The sequence below is a fragment of the Barbatula barbatula genome (assembly GCF_947034865.1).
Source record: "Barbatula barbatula genome assembly, chromosome: 15".
Classification (NCBI taxonomy): domain Eukaryota; kingdom Metazoa; phylum Chordata; class Actinopteri; order Cypriniformes; family Nemacheilidae; genus Barbatula; species Barbatula barbatula.
The window spans coordinates 22041353-22061261 of record NC_136778.1 but is presented as its reverse complement, the minus strand read 5'-3'; the positions used below and the strand labels follow the sequence as shown (position 1 = coordinate 22061261).

The following is a 19909-nucleotide window of genomic DNA, read 5'->3' as shown; positions in this document are numbered from 1 at the left end:
AAGATGGTGGAAAACAGAGGGTTAGAGGAAGGAAATCGGAGGAGGGATGAGAGGATTAAGACGGTAAATATGTTATCTTATCCCACCGTCTGAAAAATGACACTAAATCTGTTAAACTCACCCACCCGCTGCCTCTCCTCTCATCCAAAGCTGTCACTTCTGTTACTCTATTATTGCGATGTCTCCCCGTATATCACAAAATGAGCAAAAGAGAGAAAAACAACCTTTGATAAATAAGATTTGTAAAGGAAGTATTTAAACATACAGTATGTTAACCTATTACACAATTTTCAATTGTATTTATTTTCTTATTACATTTAACTATAGAGTGTATATTTCATTGTGCTATTAGTATACTTTACTTTCTGTACGTGTAAACTATGTACTTACTTTAAAAAATGTACACTGTCAGAAGAAAAAGTACAAAACTAGACCAAACATATACATTTAGTTTCACAAACTAACAGAAAAAAGGAAGTTGAACTTGAGTGGTCATAGATAGAAAACAGCTTCATCTTTCCTTGGAAACGCACATCTCAGAATTAAATGATAGACTGTAGATAATGTTTTAAACACAAATAATCTTTAAGTTGCCAACCCTTAACCAATCTGTTGAAATCCATCACAAGGACAAATAACCTTCGGCGATGAATGACAGAAACACTCTTCACAGTATAAATGACAGCCGTCACGATCACCAGCTGAAGAGCCATTGACATCCACCAGAGGGCACTCCCCACTCGTCCATTGAACTACATTTCCCAGGTTTCACTGCCCGGACTCATCTGTGTCTCATTTCTTCTGCTGGTTCTGCAACCACATTAAAAAAAAGGATCCTGAGTATGCACGCTATGTGGCCCAAACTTAACTTCCGGTACACACTTGCAAAGAATAAAATCCCTGATAATTTCTAAAAGCAAATGACATTAGCAAGTTAAAAGTGCGTCTGACGAAACCATCCATATAGTACCCCGTTTATCTTTTGTTCCTTGCCAATCGTTATTTATGTTTGGTTTGCTTTTGTGCCTCTTGTTTGTTTTTCTTTCTTAAAACTAAACAGTTTGCTGATATCGCTTATATATTACTTTATAAATTTTTTAAACAGAAAAAATCACCCATATTTTCCGTCCAAAAATGATGCTGCCGGCCCTGGCGTCCCAAAAGCTCACCGGCGGCATCTTGTGCAACAAGCGAATTTGAACTCCTTTTAACTAAATATTTGAATTGTCTATACGCCTTCTTAAGATGCGTCTTGTCTATTTGCAATCTACTGTTTCATCTATTGTAATTGTGATGTTTTGGTTTGGCTGACAAACTGTTGTTGTTCATAGCATCTCAAACCTGTCCCATTTACCTGAGGAGAGGGGCGGAGCTTCAGGTGAATGATTCACATCTCTCAAGCCGACTTCAAGAACACACAGAGCTGGACTGAGACATAGCATTGAACATTCAGGTAGGTTTTCATGAGCAGTTTTACTCTGTTTACTAAAACATATTTGCATGGATTAATAAAGTGTGTATCTCTGGTTCTGTGTTTTGTAGGACACATGTAAAAGGCCTTTAACTAGGTAATGCATCTGACCGTTTTAGATTCATGATGGATCAGAGAAATCATCTCTGAAGGTCTTTTAAAGGTAGGAAAGAGCCTTCTCTCCATCATTCTGTTAAGCTTTAGCCAGCAGTAATGCTTCTGTGGGGATTTCAGTAGCCTGACGGCTCCTTCAGTCATAAAGCTTACAGAACAAAGGGTAGGCAGACCAGCTAATCATTTCCTCGTGAGATGAACACCTGTCGCTATTTAACTCACTGCGTACGAAAAGAGAAAATACAGGTTATTTGGGGTTGTACACTAGAAAATAAAGCTGGGTGGTTTTTAACCAATGATTGGGTCAGTTATGGACAACGCTAAGAGTGGACTAAAGCCAACATATGTGGTGTTGTTTCAACTTATTTTGAAAATGAGTATTCAAATTTTGTATTAAAAATTAAACTACGTTTGAGCTACTATAAGTAGTATCTTACTATTCGTGTAGTACAGTATTAAGCAAAGTTTCGGTATATTTAATCAAAGTCTACTTAATTGTAAGTGTACTAACTTTAAGTTTACTACATTTGGCTCAAAAGAACAGGGAGTATATTTCTGAGACGCATATATAAATGACGGAAAGTTATTTTTGTTTTAAAGCAATATACTAAAAGCACAACTTTTAATCAACCATGGGTTGTTTCATTTTTTTTGCTTGGTCCAGATATGTGTTTTTAGATTATATTAAATCGTTTTGAAAATCGGTTTGATGTGTTAAAGTCCCAGTGAAATCAAAATGAAAGTTTTTTTCCTTTTATTAAAACCAAGTTAGCCTTGACGACTTCAATAAACTGATATACTCCTACACGGTCCTACAAAACACTATTAGTTCCAAGGCGTTTCACTGGGACTTTAATGTGTATCTTAAAGTCCCTGTGAACCGGAAAGTTGCGATCGTTTTCACTTCCATATTTTGACGCATTTCCGAGTGAAATTAAATTTTGAATGAGAAAATTGGTGCCGTGGCTTTCGTCTTTCTCTGTGATTTAATTGGATGTATAAAAACAGCCGTTGCATTTTAAAAGGGAATTGGCAGAACAAGGCCAGTTGAAGGGGAGGAGTTAACGGATGCTCCGCCCAAGAGGTCTTAACATACTTCATTGAAGATGGATCGTCTTTAAAGGACGGAAGTGCATTTTCAGATTTTAACTGAATGACCTTCCTGGTGGAACATTCTTCCTAACGTGGTCCGGTCAACCACATCTCTCACAACCTTCAAAAAACTACTTAAAACCTCTTCTGTGAATACTTGACAGACAAATGAAAAAAAAGTACACAAACCCTCTCTCTTCTCTCAACAGGTAGTGGTCTAGCTTTTGTTGAAACTAGTAACTTTGTATTAGCACCTGTAGTACTATTGCTCTTTTATGGCATATAGCTTATTTGGATAAAAGCGTCTGCTAAATGACTAAATGTAAATGTAATGTAAATTATGAGGGCACAACAATTTAAAAAAGAGAAGGATCCACATTGATAAACTTTTTACAATAAGCGCTGCAATATTCCATGAAAAAATAGGCATTGTCAATTTATATTTCACTGCGACTTTAAGGTGTCAAAATATGCCCGTTTTATTACAATATGCTAAATCATTTGATAGTTCAAAATTCATACCTCTTTCAAATAACTTCAATATTGTCATATGCAAATGGTGTACCAGACCTTTGTTACTTCTTTTTTCCATTTGATAAGGACTCTACTCTCCATGTCATTTCAACATATTATTCATTTTTATTTGCTGTAATTTATAAAAGCGTTGAAATTGCTTCACTTATTCTGATGAGCAGTAGATGAGTTTTCCGATTGAAAGTACCGTATATAAGAATTCTGTGATTGTTGTCAATATTGGGTCTGGAATGCAAAAGTGATCTGTGTGATGTATGAGATGTTTTTAATGCTCTGTGTCCGTGTCCCGCTGCTCTTAGATCAATGGATGCCCAACTGAAGAAGATCCAGCAGATGCTGGAGAAACAGTGTCTACTCAACAGGGAACTCCTGAATCAGAACCAGGACCTGCGTAAGACCACAATATCGCTAAACACGAACACGAAAAATATCTCCCATTACTTTACTGTTCTTGTATTTGGAATCTGAATAAACGCTACAATCGGTTGTGTAATTCAATCTAAAATGTAAAAATTCCTGATAATGTGGGCTATGATTGATGTGATTTTCTATAGCTTAATAACAGTAAAAATGCAATTCATACGACAAAACAGCAAAACAATTATAATAGTTCTGCTTTTTGTGCTTATTTGTATGAAAACTTCAGAAAAGCCTTCGTCTGGAGTGTCTTAGTAGTTTTTCACACAAACGTAGGACATTATTGTACAATATTACCACACGGTTCTTTGGAATATTGATTGATTTTAAATTCATTCGGCATTTTTAAATAATTTTTTTCATCATGTTAGCAGCTGTATTTTTGTTAGTTATTATAAAAAAACATCTGCAGTTTGATTGAAATTTACTGGAATGCACGATAAAAAAACATTTTTGACTCATGCCAGCATAAACAAAATCTTTTATTAGTTATTAACTCATGTGAGTGTTATTAATGAACGAGTTAAATGATTCAATGACTCACTCATTGAGTGATTTTGTCCTTTCTTCATTCAAGATGATGTATTGAGATGTTTTCATTACAGAGAGACAGCTTCAGCAGAAAGAGATTCATTTACAAGAGCTGCTGGACCGATTGAATGTGTTTGGTAAGATAAGAGCATGCACCCTTCATCGGATATTACAATTATTTGTGAAATAAGCTCATTGTGTGGTTTTTACAAAATGACAAATTCTTTGATCTTCTGTTATAAAGGAGCTTGATGTACTATAAAAACAGACTGTAGCTTTAACTAGCCACGTTTATTGAATATAGAGCATTTTACGACTGAAAGCTTTTAACTCATTCTGAATGTCGGTAACCGTCTGATGTCAGTAAGACGAGGATCATGTGATGGGTGATGTCTGGTCTGTGTGTATGAGCTCAGTCCACCCCGGGCACGTGGGGTAATAAGAGCTGATAAGAATTGCGTAAGTGAGATACTATTATTCCTAAACAGCAGATGAACTAATGGTCAAATCCAAATCTGTTTGTCTGTGTAGCTCAGCCGAAGGGCTTTTCCTCCATCTTCTGAACAAACATTAAACACAGAACAAACATTATAATGCAATGAGTCATGTCCTTCAGAAGGCACTTCATTGTTAGTTATAGTCAGTTAAACAACAACTACTCTCATTGTGCCCTCGAGGTTTAGTGATGGATTCATCTGTCTGACGTCAAAACATAAAGAAAAAATGCTGATTTTAGTTCTACATCTACACTGTTAAAAATGTCTGTAGAAAAAAACGCAGCAGTTTGCCACTAACTTACCGTAGACTTAAATGTATGTAATTTACCGGCGACAGACATCAGCAAGTCTTTATCATTACAGAAAAAAACGATAGGATAAGAGCCTCATGCAAAGCATTCTGGGAACCAAAAAAGGTTGATGAGGATTTCTGGTTCCCAGAGTGCTTTGCATAAGGCTTTCATTTTATTGTTTTTTACGTAAAGATAAAGACTTGTTAATGTTTAATATTCATTTATCTTTGAACAAACTGCTACCAATAAATGATAGATAGAAAGTTAATGGCACCTAGCTGCAGAACAACAGCAAAAGTTGTTTCACTATCCTGTTTGTTTCTTTAAGTGCATTGAAATGCAAAAAATGACTTGCAAATAATAAATCGTATTGATAAATAAAAAAGAAATGGTAAAAATGTGTTTTCAGAGCGTCCATCACAGGCCAACAGTAATGGAATGCATGAAGTCAGACAGAGTCGCGCGGCCGTCGTGGCTCCAGAGCCGGTAGCAGAAGGGCTGGAAATCCCTGACAGCAGAGTCCAAAAATCTGCAAGGTTACTTTTAACCCCCATTAAAAAAGAAAAAGGCTAAAATACACAGCAGAAGTATTGATCACCAGTCTGGATTTTGTCCATGATGTCCATGAGCTTGTGTCGTTCACAGCGAGAGCGCTCAGATCATCAAAGCCATCTCTAAGAATGATTTTCTCAGTCGTCTGGATGAAGAGCAGTTAGACATGATGGTGGAGCTCATGACGGTGCTGGACTGCGCTCCCGGTGATGACATCATCACAGAAGGCACAGAGGGAGACAGCATGTACATTGTCTCTGGTGTGTACGCGTGTGTAAGAGTCATAAGGGAAAGTGTGAGTTTGTACATTTACAATATATAGCAAGGGTCTTGAACGGGGTCTGTTATTTATAACAATTGATTTATATTCAAATTCTTTTTTAATGAAACAAGGCATACCGCATTACATTTAGTTACGAGATCGTTGCTCTTCCTCAAGGGTCCTTAGACTTTTGTATAGGCTAGTCTATAACATTGTGTGAATTTTCCTCCTGTTTGTGCGAATGTGAGTAAACTGACCAAACAAATGTAATGTATTGTAAAAACAATATAAGTCCGATTCACTCTGCAGCATATTTCAGTTAAAAATGTAGACAAGAACATTAAAATGTGACGCTAATTCAAATGAGTTTAATAGATATAGCTTAGGAGAGGATGAACTGGCGATTACTCCTCAGCGCAAGGCAAGAATATTTTCTTCAATTGCATCACAGTTTCTCAGACAGTATTCTTAAATATCTTTTCAAAATACGATAACAAACCCAAACTGTTATAAGCCTGCACTGTTCCTTTAAAAGACGTTTTTCACGTAAAATGACATGTTTTTCTTGTAAATTTGACGCTTTCACAGTACTTCAAATATAATAATCCGATAAAGAGCAGTAATGTTCCGGCAGCTGGAGTGGGGTTAAAATATTTTATATTTTAAAATATAACATTTTTCTTAAAAAAAAAACGTTCAATTGATGCGCATTTTCCAGTATTTAAAAAAACAGTAAAATTTTGTTAAATTACAGTTAACTGTGTCTGCGATCTGAATTGCACAATACAATCCGGTTAAATTTGTATTGTTTTTCCATCCTTAAACGTCACTTTCCCCTGTATGGCCATCTCTGTTTGAAACATTAAATGCAGGTAACTTATCTTTATTGAAGTGAAAGGATGTCAGACTGAGAGTACGAAGTTTAACCTGCCCGCTCAACTTAAAAAAATCACTATTATAAGCTTACAATAACTGTATGTTGATCATTTTTAACGGCTTTAGGATGTGTGTAATATGCATCTGACTGTAGGGGGTAAACATGGATGTTAAATCTGTCTCATTTGTGAGGATCAAATAGAAATCGTTTGAATTTCATGTTAAATCCAGACGGTGAGCTGAGAGTAAAGCAGGCCGGCTGTAGCCTCCGAACTTTGACCTCTGGTGATGTGTTTGGGGAGTTGGCCATACTATACAACTGTAAACGCACAGCATCTGTCCAAGGTCAGTGAACAAGACCAATGAGAGTCTCTGATGTGTGCGATGTGGATCGCCCTCTGCTGGTGTAGTGAGGGAGTGTTTTATGTGCTCTGTCAGCTGTCACGGCTGTGAAGTTGTGGTGTATTGAGAGACAAACATACAGAAGCATTGTGACCAACAAATCCAAGAAGAGACGAGAACAGCTCATGGGTTTCCTGAAGACGTAAGACAGGTTTCTATCATGAATTTAGATTTAAATGTCTAACAGCGATTACATTCCGTGGTCATAAATCACTTTGCAATTGTACATTGACTCAATCGTGTGTTCGTGGTGTATTGATGTGAACTTGTTTCCGTCAGAGCTCAAACTTTGAAGGCCTTGAACAATGTGCAGCTGTCTAAGATCATCGACTGTATGGAGGAGGTCAGTGTCAGTGTTACGATAAAAGAGAACCGTAACAGATGTGCTTGAAGGATGCGGGACTCTAATGTTTGTTTTTGTCCCGCGAAGGTGAAGTTTGACAATAATGAAGTCATTGTCCGTGAAGGAACAGAGGGCAATTCTTTTTATATCATTCTTAAAGGAGAGGTATGAGAGGCATCCGCCTGTTCTTATCTGACAACAAGATTATCAATAACCATGTATTTCTGCATTTACTGCTGTTGATCTTCTTTGATTTTAGACACCAGAAACACATTTAAAATTTGAACGGCTATATTTTCCATCAGGTATTAGTGACGAAGAAAGCGAGCGGACAACAGAAAATCATCCGTAAGATGGGTGAGGGGGAACACTTTGGAGAACTGGCTCTTATACGGTAACCACGGTCACCGTTACTTAGTGACAACATGGGATGAGGTCCATACGTTAAAAATAAAACATCGACTGAGCAAAGGATGTAAAAGATTTACACAATTTTCTTTTTGATTTGGTAATGTGTGTAATCCAGAGAGATCCTCAGGACCGCCACATGCACAGCTGTGGGAACTGTCACCTGCCTTTCCATTGATAAAGAGTGAGTATGACTCAATGCTGACAATATAGTTTCACATACAAGACCTTGACCAAGATAAGCTGTCCTTATGTCCTCACAGGGTGTTTGAGGAGACCATTCCTTTTGAGAGCCTGGAACTCCATGATGAGTAAGATACATCTGAATCACAAACACTTTAAATACAATTACACTTACATACACAAGAATCACATTGTAGTTACAGAATAGTCATGAAAAACCTTAGACTCACAGAAAGGTTAAGACTAAATATTCACAGAGCGATTACAGAATAGTCGTAGAATAATTAAAACAATTACGGAATAACCACAAAATAACATTTATGAAATATTCACAAGAATAATACACATTTTAGAATAATCACAACAATATTTATAGAGTAAATATAACAGAATAGTCACAGAATACTCAAAAAGGATAATAACAAAAATGACAGAATTATAGCTAAAAACATATTCACATAGTAACATAGAATAATGGTCAGAATGACCACAGAATACTCACAAAAGAATAATACAAAAAATAGAGAATAATTGCAAAATAATCATAGAATGAATCGCCAAAATATCACAAAATAAACAGAATTCACAGAGTATCAGCCAATCATAGATCAGCATTTCCTGTTTTAGTTTTCTTTTGTTTTCTGGAACGTTCATTAAAGTCGTTGTGATGAGGTTCATGTTCTCATTGGTGATGCTGAGGTGACCACAAGGATACAATAAGTGAAGGGCAGGGCAATTTCATTCGAGAGAACGGCCATCAGACTGTCCCTCCACCTCCTTCACCCTCTGGAGGAACAACAAACGGTCCCCATATCGAGTGGCTCCTCAGACCAGATGAACACATTGTGAAGGTCATCTGTGTGAAGTGCTCTCAGTGTTTTCTCATTTTGAAGCACTCTTAAAAGGATCCACGAGGTCTAGGACGATGAATGTGACCTCATCAGAACATTCCAACCGTTCATGAACTAGATGGACAGCCAAATGAACACCATGTTCTCAAAATGGCCTTTTTATAGCTGAATTAAGCTTAAATGTTGAGGTTATCGACCGGTCATAAGAATCACGCGTATCGGCTTAGATTCAGATATGGATACAACAACGGAGAAGTGTGGTACATTTCATTTAATAAACACGTTTCATCAACCGTGAAATGAACGCATGACATTATTACACCAGAACAGATGTCGCACGTTCTTTGTCTTGTAGGCCAGATCTAATCGAGGATGTTGAAAAGCCAGAGAAAGTGGGGTAAGATATTGTGTTTTTTTACTTTAATTAATACATTTGCGAGTTTTACATCAAGTCATTTTTTACCATCATATTAGTAACGCTCTTGAATCTGATGTTATATCATTTCTGATTCTCTTAAGCAGGACTTCTTTTAGTCTGTCTGGTGCTTACAGCTAAATATAGTCTTTTACTAAGTCACGGTTCCTTTCTAAATGAATGATATATAGTTTATGCTGTTTCCCTCAGGCTGAAAACATCTCTGAAGCTGAAAGATGTGATTCCTGTGCTGTATCAGGAGGGCCGCTATCAGGGAGACCCTGTCACGCTCGGTGTCGGAGGCTTTGGAAGAGTTGAGCTGGTATGACGCAAGAGAGCGTATACATGACTGATTTTATGCAGGATTTGTGTCCTTCCGTAACCAGAATTGAGTTCATCTGATTGAATCTCATTGATGTGGATCATGTGCTAGGTAACAACCCTGCAGCACAGAAAGTACTATGGCATGAAGAAGGTCAGTAAAAAGTATGTGGTTGCAAAGAAGCAGGAATCGCACATTCTCCTGGAACGGAGAATTCTTCAGGAGATCCGATGTGATTTTATTGTCAGGTTAGTTTTTGTATCCGGGCCTGCTGGGATCCGTCTGTTAAAGCGCTGACGTTAAAACCGTTCTTCTGTTCAGACTGCACGCTGCCTTCAAAGACTCACGATACATCTACATGATCATGGACTTCTGCTCGGGTGGGGAAATCTGGACCAAGCTGAAGGAAGCGTAAGACATTCACCAGTCGCCTATTCTGTTTTGTTATTTGTAAGTTTTTGTGGTATAAAGCCTTACGCCTCTGTAATTTGTGTCGCATGAAAGTGTGTTTTGTGGTGTGTTTTCGCAGAGGTCGATTTGAAGAGAATATAGCGGTGTTTGTGACGGCGTGTGTGGTTGAAGCCTATGCGCACCTTCATAAGAAAGGAATCCTGTACCGAGACCTGAAACCAGAAAACCTCATGATGGACTCCAAAGGATATGTCAAACTGGTAAAATAAATGCAGTTTAAGAACAAATAAATTATAAGCATACACCAAAATTGCTAAAACTTTAAATAAAATAAGATAAAAAAATAAAAAGATAAAAATAAAAGATATATTTAAACTAGAGTAATTAAACTATAATAACTACCCCCACAGCATCTGTCTTTTTTTCAAATTGCGAAATCATACAACACAGTGTTTGGATGTGATATATATATATATATATATATATATACAGTATATATAGTTTTCATCATCTATTTTAGATGTATTGTGACCATTCCAGTTCAGTTCAGTTCAGTTCAGCAGCAAGACAAGACCCATGAAAAATGTCATAAAAATCCCGATTATCTCGTAAAACAATTAGCTTTGAACCTTTCCTAAATACATATAAAACTGAACTTGTTTTCTTTGCAGAATTGGAGGTGTGAAAATATACATATTTTCTGTTATTTTCCACTTTTGGGAGAAATACTGTTATTCGTTCAGATAATGAAACTAAAATGATAATTTTATCTGAACACATTCCTAGAAATAGTAACTTCAGAAAAACTGAATATAATTTTGAAATGGTGTCTTAATTTCTTCCTGCACTGTAAAAATAATAGTTGAGTCAACTTAAAATAATAAGGCAACCTATCACAAGCACGTTTTTGACTTAACTCAACAAACAGACACTGAATTACACCCAATTCAAAATATTATGTTAAAGTCATCAGCATAGTCAAGTTTACTTAATGAACAACAGAACAACATTTTATTTGTTTACATTGAGTCATTTAGCAGATGCTTTTATCCAAAGCGACTTACAGAGTTCGGGGAGCAATAAGCGATATGTCATAAAAGATTAATAGTACAATAGGTGCTAATACAAAGATACTAGTTTGTTAGCTGAATATATATAGAGAGAACTCAGATAGATTGATTATTTTAAAATAAACAAATTGATTCATCTCTTATTACTGTTGTACATGTTTTTCTCTCCTCCTAGGAACAACCAAAACACTAATCTTTAAATCAAAAACAAATAAAAATCACAGAATTGAACATATTGCAATGCATCTTGGGAACTTTCAAACTCTCGTAGTGTTGTTTGTTCAGATTACATCGTTTGGCAAGTTGGGCAAACTGTCTGACACATTTTGGCCCATAACTTGAGAATCCAAGTCCAGTCAACAAAATAATCTTTATTAGAAACATGTTTAGGATCATTTTGTTTAGTAAATGCAATTTTGTTTTTAATTTAAAACAAAATTTAAAGTGTGTGGCTGTATAGATACTGTATATATATATATATATATATGTTTGTGTACAGTGTATGTTTAGTCTAGTATATAAGCATCATAGAGTTTATTCGTGTTCAGATAAAATCATTAATATCAATAAGTCCTGTATGATGCAGATGTCTGTATCTTTCAACTGTCTCTTGTTGTTTTTGTGTTATTTGGCTTTCAGGTTGATTTTGGCTTTGCAAAAGAGCTGTCTCGAGGTGAAAAGACATATTCGTTTTGTGGTACTCCAGAGTACATGCCTCCAGAGATCATACAGAATCAGGGTCATGACTTCGCTGCTGACTTCTGGTCACTCGGTGTTCTGGTCTATGAGCTTCTTGTGGGCAGGTATATGAACTCACATCGCACTTAAAGGCACAAACTGATACAGTGTCATATCATTTGTTCACTCGTGTACTTGCGTTATCCCAAAATGTTTTCAACAATGTTTGAATCCAGAGAAATTAGCAATTTTAGCCACGGTAACATCTTTCCTCGTTGCTTCATGCCATCACCGGTCAGAAGCATTATATCGGGGTTGTCGGGAGCAATAGATGGGAACAAAATCAGGCTTAAGTCAGTTTTTTTACTGTTCACTCATTATTAAAAATTATGTTTTTGTATTTGCGTTATAGCCCCCCCTTCTCCAGTTCAGAACCACAGAAGATCTATGCCAAGATTTTGGATGGTGTGTTTAATTTTCCTCCATATCTGGAAGAAGGTGCCAAATCCCTCATCAGTAAACTGTGCAGGTAATTCTTTAATTCTGTAAACTTTTGCAAAGCCGATGGATAGAATATGGGCTGCCAAGTGACCACGTAATAAAATGGTGTTGTGTGGCGTATTGTTATGGCACTGAGGGGCACTGAGCTTGCAGTGCCTGAGGTCACTACTCACTGGACAGGTTAAGGTCACCATAGCTGACAAATAGGACAGGTCCAGTGGAGGATAATCAAGAACTGGCCTGTGGTGCAGAAAGAAGGCGGCTCAGGCGGATGGACACAGTATGGGCTGCCAGATTACCTTCTATCAATGCGACACACACCTAGGTCTGATCGACCTGCGGTGGGCCTCCCTTGGCTGAGGGTGTCTTGTGATAAAGAGCCGAAACACCCAATGAGGCTGAGGTGCACAACTGACGATGTGTCGCGTTGATGGGAACCATACAAAGGGCATTATCAGCAGCACCTCACCAAAAGGCATCCTTCACCCAGGATAATGTGATGAAATTGGGACAGAATACTCACAAGATGTCTCTCTGAGAATGGCAAGGAAACCTCAGACATCCTTTCCTCTATTCATATTCTTGACTGCTTCCCCTTGTCATGCATAAGGTGTGGGAAATGTCCTATTGTGCTGAAATAGTGGGATTATAACACTGCGTCCTATTAAGCGGATCTCTTTCCAAGCATTTGTGGTATTTACACCATTAAACACATTTGTGTAATAAATGTTACAGTTTTTCCTTTGCTAACATGCATCGGTCAACACTGAAGCCACGTTTTTCAAAACATTTCACACAGTCAGCTCAACAGAAGACCGAACTGTCTTTGAATTATGGCATCTTTATTTTCTTTAGCACATTCATAAATAATTTAAGCATTTGATACAATGCTACATTAAGAGAGGCGCTAAACAACCAGATAAACATATCAAGCATTTCAATTTTTAAAAAGACACGAACGTCACCTAAACAGACATACTAGACTAACTGTAATATTCTGAATGGATTGTTTACAATAATTTACAATAATATGTTGCTGTGACCTTGTTTATCTTGAGACTGGTAAGTTGTGTAACGTCATGTGTTTCAGGCCACGACCTGGACAGCGGCTGGGGAACACAAAAAATGGCATCAAAGACGTGCGACATCACAGGTGACCTTTATGAACTGTGGGAATCAGTATAATGCTTTGTTTATAAACTGTAAATACTATTATGTTTTAGCACAGCATGTTGGTCAATTTTAAGGTGAAGTGTGTTTGAAGACATTGAAGTACCTTGTGTAGTTTATTTCTGTGATGGAAAATGCCTGTTACATTGTTTCAGTTCTTCAGTCCAGTATATCTCAGACAAGCATAATATTTAGGGGACAATAATATGTCCTAGTATGTTAAAGAAATAGTGAAAAAAATCTATCATCACCGTTGTGTTATGTTTCACTGGTGTTCTCAGGGTGAAGGGAAATTGTCTTGGTTACGGATGTAACCTCGGTTCCCTGATGGAGGGAACGAGACGTTGTGTCGAGACTGACAGAATGGGGTTTGACTTGAGAATCTATTATCTCTGATTATACTTTTGAAAAGGCCAATGAACTTGGCGAGTGCCCATTCACTCTTTAGGGCTGAAGAAACTGAGATTCGCTGCAGCGGACTGGCGCAGCAGCTTGTGGCATGATGGACACAACGTCTCGTTCCCTCCAACCAAGACGTTCCCTTTCTGTCGGTCTCTCGACATTGTGTCGAGACATGTCTGTCTGAGGGGCTATGGTGCGCCGGCAGAGAGACGTGATGGGAACATGCCTTGTGCCGGTGTGCCACGCTCTCCTGAACACCCGACTCTGAAGCCAAATGTTGTAGCGGTCTAATATGCATCAACCCGAGCTGCATGGCTGCTGGCGAGGACACAATATGTCCCAGGAGCCTTTGAGTGTTTCAGGGGGATTGCTGACTGTTGCCTGACGAGGGCCAGGTAGCGTACCATCGTCTGGGCTTGCTCTCAGGAGGCGCAATGCCATGGTTACAGAGTCTAGTTCCATACCAGTATTAGAGGTGCTCTGTGCAGGGGAGAGCATGCTCTTGCCCTGATTGACCCATAGGCCCAATCGGTCGAGGTGCCGGAGCACAAGGTCCCTGTGCGTACACAACAGATCCCGCAAGTGAGCCAAGATAGGCCAGTCATCAAGATAGTTGAGAAAACGCACACCCTGCTCCTGGATGGGAGAGAGAGCAGCCTCCACGACCTTCCTAAAGGTACAGGGATGATAATGGGGAGACAGGGCCAGACTGGGGAAACGTTTTGTGCCGTGATAGAATCGAGACATGAAGTACGCTTCCTTTACGGTCGATAACCACAAACATTTCCTGGTGTCGGACGGACCCTTCAGTGCAAACCAAAGAAACGGTCTGTGGCACGGGAGAAACGAGACACAAAGTACGCTTCCTTCAGGTCGATAACCATGAACCAATCGTGATGTCCAGGATGCGCTCCTGTGTCAACATTCTGAACGGGAGCCTGTGAAGGGTCAGTGGCGGTGCACAGTTCCTGTATAACCCCTGGGTTGTGCTTTTCCTCGTCTAACTGCCTCAATGCCTTTGCCTGGTGGACCTGCAGGATGGGCATTGCGTGGAGGCAGCTTGACCCGCCGCAGTGTAAGCCCTCGACATCAGCGATGACGAGAACTTACAAGCTTTGGAAGGGAGCCTTGGACTGTCCGTCCAGGTGGTGTCCGTCTGGGCACAAGCGTTCCACAATGGCACGCTCTACCTGGGGTACCGACATAGCCCTTAGCTGCTCCAGAGTCGAGGGAAGTCAGGGCGACCGAGCTCATCTGCCGTGAAGGCACCGCAAGAGGGCGTTCCAGGTTTTTGTGAGCTCCTCATGCACTGTCGGGAAACTGGCACCAGGGCGGAACATGGTTCCCCTGTGTTCCGTATACAGGTACCAAGAGTCCAGCCGTGAGCTGCGGGGAAGGCAATGCGGTGCACTGCAGCCCAAAGCTCACAGTGGCCTGGGCGAGCCTGGCTGACATCTCCGTGTCGGCCTCGTCCTGGGCTCGACAATGACTGCTATACCGTGATCGACATGTGCTCGCAATGCGGACATGTCGTATCCACGAACGCTACCTCAGCATGACGCAAGTATCGTGCCTGTCTGGCTCGAGGATGGGGCAGTCACGCCCAAGACTACAGCGGCGTGACATGCCTTGCAACACGTGCACACTGTAGGAGAATTTGCTCTTTTAAAAATATGCTCTTTGAAGACACCTCTGACCAACTACCCAAACGCCCAGGGGAAGTCGCAAGCAGCAGGACGAGTTCCACTATTCTCCATCATAGATCCGTCTGGATCTTTTTTATTACACAACCCAGACTTCTTCTTCATACTGTTGTGTTTGGAATGCTGCTTGATCTTCATGTTTCTGCTTGTTCAGTGGTTTGGTAGACTGTTGTACAGAACAGAACAGGTGTATTTAAGGTGCGTTCATGCCGTGCCGTAATTACAGTCATTATGAGATGATAACCTGTGGCATTTTACTTGGGCTCTTCACATCCTCAAACATATGATTATCTGTTTCTATGGCAACACAAGTAGTGCCAAAATAAATGAATGTGAGATCATGTTGAAAACTGTAAATGACAAAATACATTATGTATGCAAATGATTGTGCATTAGGACGACGTAATGTCATTTTCTTTATGTTAATGGACATTACTGTTGACAATAGAAATATTTAAACAACGTTTTACTGCTAATCGTCGCTTTTCTCAGTTGTTACAGTTAAATTGAGCTTGTTTAATTCAACATGGACAGCGAGCTATTCCAAACCCAGTTGAATATTACTTTTCCAGTTTTGTGCCACCGGCACACTTCACATTTCAGATTTAGATGTATATAAAATACTGCACAAGTCACATAAAAGTGCTGCAACTGTCCGTGTTTTCATTTATATCTTCCCTCTATTATTTCAGATGGTTTAACAGCATCAACTGGCACAAATTAAGAATGAGGCAGATGGAGGCACCAACAACCAAACTTATAAGAAAGGTCTTGTTTAACTTTAATTCTGTTTCTTTACGCAAACCATCCGACAAACAGCATGAAAAACTGATACTTGAGCACCCTTAGAAAAAAGCCTTTTATAATCGTACTATGAAAAGTGATTATTTTATATTTGTTTCTTTATAGGGTCCCTGCTACATAAACTTTGACCGCTTCCCCTATGATAAGACCCAAGCTGAGGAGGAATTTTCAGGATGGGATCGGGATTTCTAAACTAATGTCAAGTCCTGTCTCACAGCTCTCATCTGCTCAATGTTCAATGAGCTCACTCGAATAATTTAAAGTGCTCTTAAAGGGATACTTCACCCAAAAATCTGTAAGTCGCTTTGGATAAAAGCGTCTGCTAAATGACTAAATGTAAATGTAAATGTAAAAACGAAAACTTTGAGTTCTGATGAACAATACTTTATCATTTTTTGTTCTGTTGATGTCCTCTCTAATTTATTCTCGTGAACATTATAATAACAGAATCAGTCTGTAAATCCCTCTGTTTAATAACTCTCTAAAAGACAGCAGTTATGCATTAACGTGGTTATTTGTCAAAATAGAAATCATGTATTCCCACTTATACAATAAACTTACATTTTTATAGATAAATTTAACGCTACGGTTGGGTTAGTTCATATTTGATCCATTGGTTGAATCATCCTATTATATTTTTTTAAGCTAGAATGTGTAATTTTTTGGAGGATCTATTGACAGAAATGCAATATAATAAGACCTTACACAATAAAGCGTTATGTTTTTTTTATCTTAGAATGAGCTTTTTCTTTCTACATACACCGCGGTTTCCCTTTCACGATCATGTTTCTACAGTAGCCCTAAACGGACAAACTGCTCTACAGAATGCATTTCATAAATACATTATCTCCTTCAGCAAAGACGTGAAAACGTGACGACATCTTAGTTCTGTGTCAGATGCTGTAGTGCTTCAAAGGGGAGACGAGTGAGCTGTTGGTTGCAGTTCGTAACCTCATCATTAGATGCCACTCAATTTCACACACTGGACCTTTAAAGTGTAAAATCTTCATGAAGATGTGATGAGTAATGTGATTTTATTTTTTGCAAACAAACCATCTAGTTCACAGACATTTCTAAACAAAATGAAAAATACATATTTTAGTTACAGTTCAGCTTTTCTTTTTTTGTGTGGTAAGAATCATCGAAACCGCTGCGTTTTATTCAACTAGAAGCCACCTGAGGATTTAACACCTGTTTTTGAACTTCACATCATATTTCCTATGAAGTTTCTTTAGAAGCTCGAGAGAGAGAGAAAATTGCACGGTATCTTTCGGATCGATTACTCTCTCTCTGTCAGATCTCTGGTGAATTTGAAAACACATGATTCATTTGGGAGACACATTTAGTTAATAAGTAAGTTATCTTCGTTCCCTGAATAGTGTCAAGAGGGTGAGCGAAGGACAAAATTTACTCTGGTTTCTTGGTTACTATGGTAACAACTTGCAGCAGTGTCAATTGAGCTGGTGGCTAAAACGAGTCGCCGATCGTCATGGCAACTGTGTGCAATACCTCCTCCTCAGCCCAGAGATCTGGAAGTCAGAGGTTACCCCGCGCAGCCTTTTCATCTTAGGATGAGTAATGAGGCATTATCATAAGAAACAATGTCATAAAATATCTGGAAAGGACACTGAGATATCCAAATTGACGGTACTGAAAAATCTGAAAACAACAATCATTGTTTTACTTAACTTATTGTAAACTTTAAAAAAGGAGAATGGGACTGAGAAGAGTGATCTTTTAATATACAGCATCTCAACGCCCATCTGACACACTTGTGCATCGACCAACCATAAAACCCCCACAGCTGAACTGCATTGAAGGTGTTTATCAGGTCAGAGCATCACACGAGAGAGAAATTTACACTTAAACACAACACAGAATGTGTCTTGTTTATTAAAATGAAGCATTCGCATGAACATTCAATCTGATACGAAGATGAGAGAGAGAGAGAGAGAGAGAGAGAGAGCTTTGTATTGTGTTATTGATCAACAGCTTCCTCTCTCTCCGCTGTAAAACCCAACGTTTTTGTTTTGTGTAATCAAAGATTGTGTATATTAACAACAGATGCGCCACTGCCATTACAATGAATGGCGAGGAATGCACTGCTCAATATGGCCGCTCTAGCGGAGAAAGACCCATTTTACAAGCGTTTTAAGAAATATAAACCTTCCACTATTCAAAAAGATCGGACTGTTGACCCGCTACGATGTAAATAACTGCCCAGAGGCGTTGCAAACATGGCCGCCGAGTGGCACAACTTCCGCCGTAAACAGACTTTGGTGTAATGTTGTGTCAGAATCACCCCAAAAAACACAAAACAAGATATTTTAAAGAAAACCGTTGATCCCCATTAACTTCTCTTATGTGGACACAAAACCAATGTACATCAACCAACGATGCCCAACATTCTTCAAAATATCTTCTTTTGTGGTCTGCAGAAGAAAGAACGTCATACAGGTTTGAAATGACAAGAAGGCGTGTAAATGATGACAGAATTTTTATTTTAGGGCGAACTACACCTTTAACTTGAAAAAAGCAGCTTGTACTGAAAACATCTCTGGACTGTCATGCTACTGAAAATGTACCTGTGTTAGTAGCATCACTAGTGGCACTGTCAGTGTATGTTAAGGCATGGACAGTCAAAATGACAAATACGGTCAATTTCTGTTGTAGGGTGTGAGATATGATGATAACAGTCTGTGGTTGTGTAGAGTTCAGAGAAAGTTAAAATGCGCGCTTCTTTTCTCAGGCCGTGAAGGATCGAAAAAATGCATTCATCACAGCCACTTCTATAATGACGCCCGAGATGACTGGATATTTGTAAATAAACATTTAAAAAGGCCATTCCACCGAATTGGTGACATTTCTGTCCCCAGGCCATTATATGTATAAAAATGCATAAATATTAACTTTAAAATACATTTTATTACCAAGCAAAGTGCCATGCACATGCAAATTAACTGCAAATTTAAGAACAGCCCAGAACACTGAATAAATAGCAATTGTTGTGTCCGCACTCTTTACCATGTCCTGCTACTTTCAGTCCTCTTACAAAAATGCATTTAAAAACTTCGGAAAAATCATTTTTTAAACAGTTTTCTTAGATATACACATAATGATTAGTAAATATGTGTGTTATTAGATTCAGCGTTATAGAAAAGGAAACAATGATGTTTAATTTTGACCAGTTACATCCAAACTTATGCTACCCATTCGATGGAATGGCCCAAAACAGATCAGTACACATATCCCAAAGAATCCCTATCAATGTTTTAATAATAAATGATATATTGCATTTTCTCCCGTATACGGTATGTTTAAGGTTGGTTCATCTGATTTACTGTTAGGTAGTTTAAAGGGTTCACCCCAAAATAAAAGTCCTTTCATCATTTACTCCCACTCATGTGGTCAAACAACATTGAACCCCATTAAAATCTATAGTCTGAACACAAAACCACCGAGACGTTCTCAAATCATCTTATTTTGTGTTAAAGATAATTTTTTATTTTGGGGTGAACCCTCTCTTCAATATACTTCAATATGCCATATTCTATATATTCTCTTTTCTTTTTTTAAGCCATCGGAAACATGTTGATGCTGTCACTGG

General features: G+C 38.6%; 1 protein-coding gene across 1 annotated transcript; it reads left to right on the top strand.

The window, feature by feature from the left end:
* Positions 1 to 1389: 1389 nt before the first annotated feature.
* Positions 1390 to 17032, top strand: prkg3 (protein kinase cGMP-dependent 3). Its single transcript, XM_079474482.1, has 23 exons — positions 1390 to 1453; positions 1543 to 1634; positions 3511 to 3602; positions 4234 to 4296; positions 5359 to 5485; positions 5595 to 5761; positions 6871 to 6984; positions 7078 to 7183; positions 7321 to 7384; positions 7472 to 7549; positions 7690 to 7778; positions 7911 to 7976; positions 8056 to 8103; positions 9182 to 9223; positions 9452 to 9563; positions 9675 to 9811; positions 9885 to 9974; positions 10093 to 10234; positions 11684 to 11847; positions 12135 to 12251; positions 13314 to 13376; positions 16191 to 16266; positions 16408 to 17032. The coding sequence occupies exons 3-23, from the start codon at positions 3515 to 3517 to the stop codon at positions 16492 to 16494; spliced, it is 2040 nt and encodes a 679-aa protein (XP_079330608.1). The 5' UTR covers positions 1390 to 1453; positions 1543 to 1634; positions 3511 to 3514; the 3' UTR covers positions 16495 to 17032.
* Positions 17033 to 19909: the final 2877 nt, after the last annotated feature.